The sequence below is a fragment of the Sinocyclocheilus rhinocerous genome, unplaced genomic scaffold, assembly GCF_001515625.1.
Source record: "Sinocyclocheilus rhinocerous isolate Xijiao unplaced genomic scaffold, SAMN03320098_v1.1 scaffold1654, whole genome shotgun sequence".
Lineage (NCBI taxonomy): Eukaryota > Metazoa > Chordata > Actinopteri > Cypriniformes > Cyprinidae > Sinocyclocheilus > Sinocyclocheilus rhinocerous.
Window position 1 is genome coordinate 134467 of NW_015639533.1, and position 6644 is coordinate 141110.

Sequence of the window (6644 nt, forward strand, 5' to 3'; positions counted from 1 at the left end):
ATGACGTAATTTTGGTCTAGAATCGAAGTACTACATGGGAATACAAATGAGATATTACACCATATTAGGAACTACAGTCTATTTGATTAAGTTAGCAATTTTGCGACTTTGGCGCTTAGAGGGTTAATGTAATACGAGTATAATAACAGTATAATATGTAATAAAAAGTATTTTTTTTCCCATCTCCCATAGTTACTTAAAAAAAAAAAAAAGCTTGAGTGCATCATATGACCCCTTTAAGGACATCAGTTCAATTCAAAGAGGAAAAAAAGCCATACTAACTGTTGCCTTCTTTTGTCAACTTCAGTTCCAGAGACACCTCATTTTTTACACTTTATAAGACCTATGAAAATTCATGAAACACATTCATATTGAGTGAAAGTATTAATGTTTTGCAATGTGGGTGAAAATGTGCCATAAAAATTGAAATCTTGTATGCTCTGCTCATGAATTATGAAAGCATCTTCCTTAGCAGTGAAATGAAATTCCCAGTCTGCTCCTATTATTGAAAAATGAGACAAACAGGGGCTCTCAGCATTAGCACATGACTAGCTCAGAGAAGAGATGAATACAATTGAGAATAAACATGGTAAATATTTGCTGGGGAAATCAGAGCAGATGTTTGTCCAGTGTACCAGATACTCCTTTATTATGGATCTCACAAGCTGCGACAAGTCCTGCTGTTACACAATGAATTCTGCGGCTGTTCTTTGATTCTTTAAAGGGATACTTCACCCAAAAATGAAATTCATCATCATTTACCGACTGTCATGTTGTTCCAAAACCTTTACTTTTTTTTTTTTTTACCTGTAGAACACAAAAAGTCTTATATACAGAAGAATGTCCAAGCTGCTCTTTTCTATATAATGAAAGTGAATGATGAAAATGCTTTTTTTCAAAGCATTTTTTTTTATTTTTAAGCAATATTTTCAAGACATTACGTTTAGTTGATCAAAACAAAAAGATACAGTATGGTTTCAGAAGACTTCAAGTAAGTTATATGGCCTACTTTATGGTAATTTTTAAGCTTGACAGTACCTGTCCTCCATTCACTTTCACTGTATGCAATATAAAAGCTCAGACATTCTCCGATGTTGTTCCATGGAAGAAAGTCAATGAGTAAATGGTGACAGAACTTACTTTTTGGCTGAAAATTCTAAGAAGAACATTTGCCTGTGCTTACAAAGAGTCTGCAAGGCTATTTATGTAATAAATGAGAAGAGAAAATGTCACAGTGGCAGAAAGGCTTCTGTTTCACTTTTCTCCATTTGTTATTTGTTGTGTATTCTTAAACACTTTATTGTCGTAGAGTACATTATGTGCATCTATTTGCCAAAAGTCAGTTCGTAATTTATTTTAAGATCATCGTTTTTATTCTGTTTTCTGCATATAAAAAGTGTGCCAAAAAGTCAACATTGTCTCTGCTGGGAATAGAATTAATTTAAAGTCAATATTGCATTTAACAACACACATAACTGTTTCACCTCTACAGAGTTATACAAAATTTTAAATGCTGTGGGAGGCTTAAAGATACAGTTCACTCCAAAAATGAAGATTCTGTTATCATGTACTTGCTCTCATGTCATTCTAAACCTGTATGGCTGACGATAGAAGATATTTTGAAGAATGCTGGCAACCAAACCATTTAATTCCTACTGACATACATTGCATTTTGTTCATACTATGGAAGTCAATAGGAACCAAAACAGTTTGGGTACTGACATTCTTCAAAATATCTTCCTTTGTGTTCCACAGAAAAACAGTCAGTCATACAGATCTCAAACAACATGAGGGTTGAGGAGTAAATAATGATAGAATTGTCATATTTGGGTTGACTATTCCTTTTAATATGGCTTTTATGATGTCAACTGAAGGATTACCCAAAGTGAAAATAAGGCCAGTTTAACATATAATACATAAAATAATTTATAATCAAAATATTTAAAGATTATACATTTTGGTGTACAATTGCTTGCAAAAATACAAAAGCAGAAGCACGTCTTATAAAATCAGTTTAGGTGAAAGCATCAGTTAAATGGCTGAAATGTAAATCACGTCGTGGTCATAAATACTGAGAGAAACTCCAGGAGTCAGTCACAAGGGGGCGCTCTGAAGCCTACATGCCACAGAGGAAGACAGGCAGACGAGACAGAAGAGGCAAAGGAAGGGGAGGCTAAAGGAGGGTGACGCTTCTGGCAAGACAGAGGTGTCACCTTGTCATACAATATTTAACCGAACACCTGTGAGATGATATCACATTAACAAAACACTTTAGTCAGCCATTTACTCTTTAGTATTCTCACAAGATCGGAAGGCGGCGCAGACCCTCTGCCTTCATACTTCACTCGCCTACCAGCCTTTTTAATTGCAGCGCTCAAGCTCGTTTAAAATTCCAAATGAAAACACGCTTGGAAGAGAGGAATAAAAAATCGTGGGTTAACAAATAAGGCATTAACCCGCACCTAATTAGTATGGGAATTCGGTGGGGGAATTTTCAGAGTTAAATCACTCATAACTCAAGCACCATTAAGCCACATTAGTGCATTTTTGCTTTGATATCTCTATTCAGAGAACATTAGCGCTATCTTCACAAACCGTTGCTTAGTTAAGCACCGTAATTAGATTAATGGTGGCGGCAGTTATAGCGCCCGGAGCACCCTACCTTCCGGATGCCTTCTTTCGATTCCTCCACGTTGTTTTCGGCTCCTCCAGTCCGGTTGATCATCCTCCACATCTGCGAGTACATTGGGTCCCTCTCAAAAGGGTTCATGCCTTTACTGCGGACCTGGTCGTAGACGGCCGAGTCCAGAACCGTGCCGTACGGCAAGTCTGTCTGCTTAGCCAAATCCTGCAGAGACCTGGAGGGGAACATTGAAACATATTACAATCGGAAATGTTGAGAAACAACATTATTGGGTTGATGCCTGGGGGCGTAATAATTTAACAATTAAAACATTATTTGCAAAACCTACAATGTGGATGCATGAATACCCACGTTTCAGCTTAATAGTACCAGTGCAAGTGAGTATAAATCCATCCATCAGCTTTGTTGCGCAGACGCTCACCCACTTATATTATGTCGAATACTGTTTATTCAGCAATTTGTGTTAATATCTTACATCTAATTAAAAGTTAGCCAACCAAGGGACAGTAATTCCCCGCAGTAATATTTATATTAAGCAAATAATTGGAGAACACAATAAAGATGAAGGCTTCTCTGTTTCCCCTCACGCCGTGATCAAAATACTGCAGTTCATCAAAGCGTTTCATTAAGTCTCGCTTCATTTAGAAAACTGATAATGATACAAATTAGTGCTTTCGTAATGTGTTAATATTCAACATGATTAACTCTATAGTAATATTTCTATACATTTGAGCATCATGTCAATGACAGCAGAAAGCGTGGGTTGGTGCCACTGAGATTCCAGCAGATAGTTGGACTGACCTCTAATTTATCAAATATTATTACATCAGACAGCTGTCGTCTTCTTCTAGTACTTAACTCCGCTAGCACCCTTTGAAGGTTTAATGAACTTGCCCACAAATGTTAATCTTTTATTGCTCCCAATTAATCTTGGCACTTAATCCCCGCCCCTCCCTAAGAATTGTGGCTATGTGTCGGGTGTTGTTTGCATGGAGAATTGCCATAAAAATGACCCGTGAGAACCCCACAGTACCATAAAACACCACTGAAGGACTGCTGAAAAACGCTGGTCCGTTCAGTGAAATTTTGCTTTCAATGCTAATGTAAGTCCTTTGTCTTTGTGTTCTACTCTGTGGGTCACTGTGCACCTAATATAGAAGCACTAAAAACAGTTTTCTCTCCCGTGTCGACATATTTCTTATTAAAATAGAAAGTTTAAAGTTTTTGAAGTAGCTAACAGGCTTTTGTTGTCACAATCATAAATGATGATTTGCTACTTGTTATAGTCAGCCACCTCATACTACACAATCTTTTTAAACTTCTAAATTCTGTTAAGAATAACAAATCATAAGACACAGATAATACAGTTTAGAGAATGGTATATTAAATACTACTATTACTACTACTACTAATATTAATACATGTTTTTAATGAATAATAATAATAAGTTTTAAGGTAGTGCTTATAATATAATAGATTTGTAATATAATATATATACTACCATTTAAACGTTTGGGGTCAGTAAGAATTTATTTTTTAAGAAATTAATTCTTTTATTCAGCAAGGATGCATTCAACTGATCAAAAGTAACAGTAAAGACATTTACAATGTTACAAAAATTATCTTTCAAATTAATGCTTATCTTTTATATTTTATATTATTTTCTACTTTGTTAATCAAAGAATTTTGACGAAAAAAAACAAACAACAACTATTTTTAACATTGACAATAAGAAAAAATGTTTCACGAGCAGCAAATCCGCATATTAGAATGATTTTTGAGTGATTATGTGACACTGAAGACTGGAGTAATGATGCTGAAAATTCAGCTTTGCCAACACAGCTTTTTACTTTTAAAAAAAAATTTTTTTTTTTACTCATTTTACAGTTATTTTTAGCATTCTAGAGAAAATCTGGAGAAAATCTGCGTAGTGCAGGATGAGTCTTCAATATTTTACATGTGTTTTCCTGAAAGAGAAAAACTGCATATTTTAAAAGCATTCTTCTACATTTATGAGTACACTAGTATATCGATGTCCTCACAGTTAAATACCATGCACTAAAAGCCAGAAAATGAGGTCTTCAAACAGGGTCAGGGTTGAGCAAGTAGACTGACTGTTGTAGATTTGCTATAGGTTGCAATATTTATAGATTCTGTTGACTGCAGTTAAATCCATCTCGGTAATTTTTAATACTAGCGGAACATTTGCAATGCGGCAATGTGTTCTTGTTACTGCAAAATTCAGTTAGCCTCAAGAATAGCAATCTATCTGTGTATATGCTTTTTCAAACCCTTTATAGGTGACCATCTGGCGGCATTCAAATGCTATGGCCGCTTAGCTGATCTCTTTGCTTTGCCCAGGAAAACTGTCATCTATGGCACAGAGTGACTGTGACTAGCCAGACCGCAGGCAAACTGGCATGGCTAGCAAACTGAGAGTGCAGAAAAAAAAAAAAAAATCTCGAGAAGCCTGTAGCCTGGCCCTCCTTCACCTTCACAGACGGATGCATCTCACAGCCATGTTGAAATCCGACACGTATGGAGCCGCATTGAACAATCTGTTTCTTAAATAATTTTTTTTTAAACTTCTAAACCGATTTAACAATATGCATGAATATTCAAACACGCTTCCTCACAAGGGCACATTGTAATGCATATTTAAACATTAAGGCTGCAGTACAGTCTTTAGTACTTTTCTCTGTTAAAAAGGCAAATTGGATGGCATTTTCATGCTGTTTTGGGATAAAAGTGAAATCCAGCAAATCAGTGGCACGGTCATTCAAAACAATAGCAATCAGCACAAACAACATCCATCTGAAGTGTTTTTCCTCACTCAGAAGATGATAAATCCTTTCTCTAAACGTCTACAGCTGAATCCGAGCCATCACTGTGCCAGCATGTGCAAAAGTAAAACAAAACAAAAAAAAAAATCAGTTTCCACAGTTGCGGGCATTGATTCGTGCTTTTGATACTTACCTCAGAATTCAGACGCGCTGAAAAAGTTTCACACAAATGCATTCGATATCAAATAAGTACACAGCGTTCGTCTGAATTCCTTGAGGACCAGCCAGATGAATAAAACGAGTGAATGTATAGATTTTGTGTTTACTGGTTAAGAGCTATGTGGGGTAAGTGAGAGTTGTTGATAAGTTGACGTCGCCCTGATTTAATTAACACTGGGTTAGGATCAGTAAAGTCGATAAAAAGAGACTGATGAACTAACGCTCCTCCTTTTGGTCCCCTATCTTTCTTGCTTAAAATTCTCACAGCAACAAAAGAATATGAAACTAAACAAACTGCAACGACTTTAAATCTATTAAGTACTGAATCTCCTCTAACAACTATGTAATTGTGAACTCACCCCAACACCCAGTTGGTCTCATAAATCTTTCAGCTCATCCTGACTGAATTGTGTATTTTAAATACAACAGACCCCTGGGTGCAGAGTTTAGGCTGTAATTATTTCTGTAATGACCCTGCCATCGTCTACACATTAAAAGATAATACATTTAAATTTATGGAAATCCTAATTAGGTGCATAGAGCTAGAATTAAGCGATCTAAGCACAAGCTCATTAATGATAATCTAATGCAAAGAAAAACAAACTGAGATCTTGAGAAAATAAATACTAAATACTCTCATTTTCCCTAGTAATGCCCCCTCCCCAAATCGCCTACATGGTTATATGATAAAGGAACCGAGGATTGTTACAAGCACAATTAACTCTATCACTGCTAGTCATCGTTGAATTTGATTAACCACATGTGAGGCACTATAAATCACAGAGCACACGTTATTTCAAAACTCAGTAAACTCTATGACTGTGTCAGACTCTGTTCCGTGATTTGTGTTTTGCTCCCCACGTGTTCCATGACCCAGTTTTCCCTTATGTTTAATTATTGTTTCATTAGTTCCAGGTGTGTCTCGTCATCCCATCCTCTAGTCATGTGTATTTAAAGTGTTTATTGTTTTGAGTTCTCTGTCCGGTTTTGTTTATGTC

General features: G+C 36.1%; 1 protein-coding gene across 2 annotated transcripts in view; it reads right to left on the bottom strand.

Annotated features, from left to right (window-relative positions):
• Positions 1–6644, bottom strand: part of LOC107751431 (glutamate receptor ionotropic, delta-2) — a 422702-nt gene that overhangs the window by 36572 nt on the left and 379486 nt on the right. For both annotated transcript variants that reach the window (XM_016567160.1, XM_016567161.1), the window contains exon 13: positions 2663–2858. In XM_016567160.1, coding sequence (XP_016422646.1) covers positions 2663–2858 — 196 coding nt within the window. The remainder of the gene's footprint in view (positions 1–2662; positions 2859–6644) is intronic.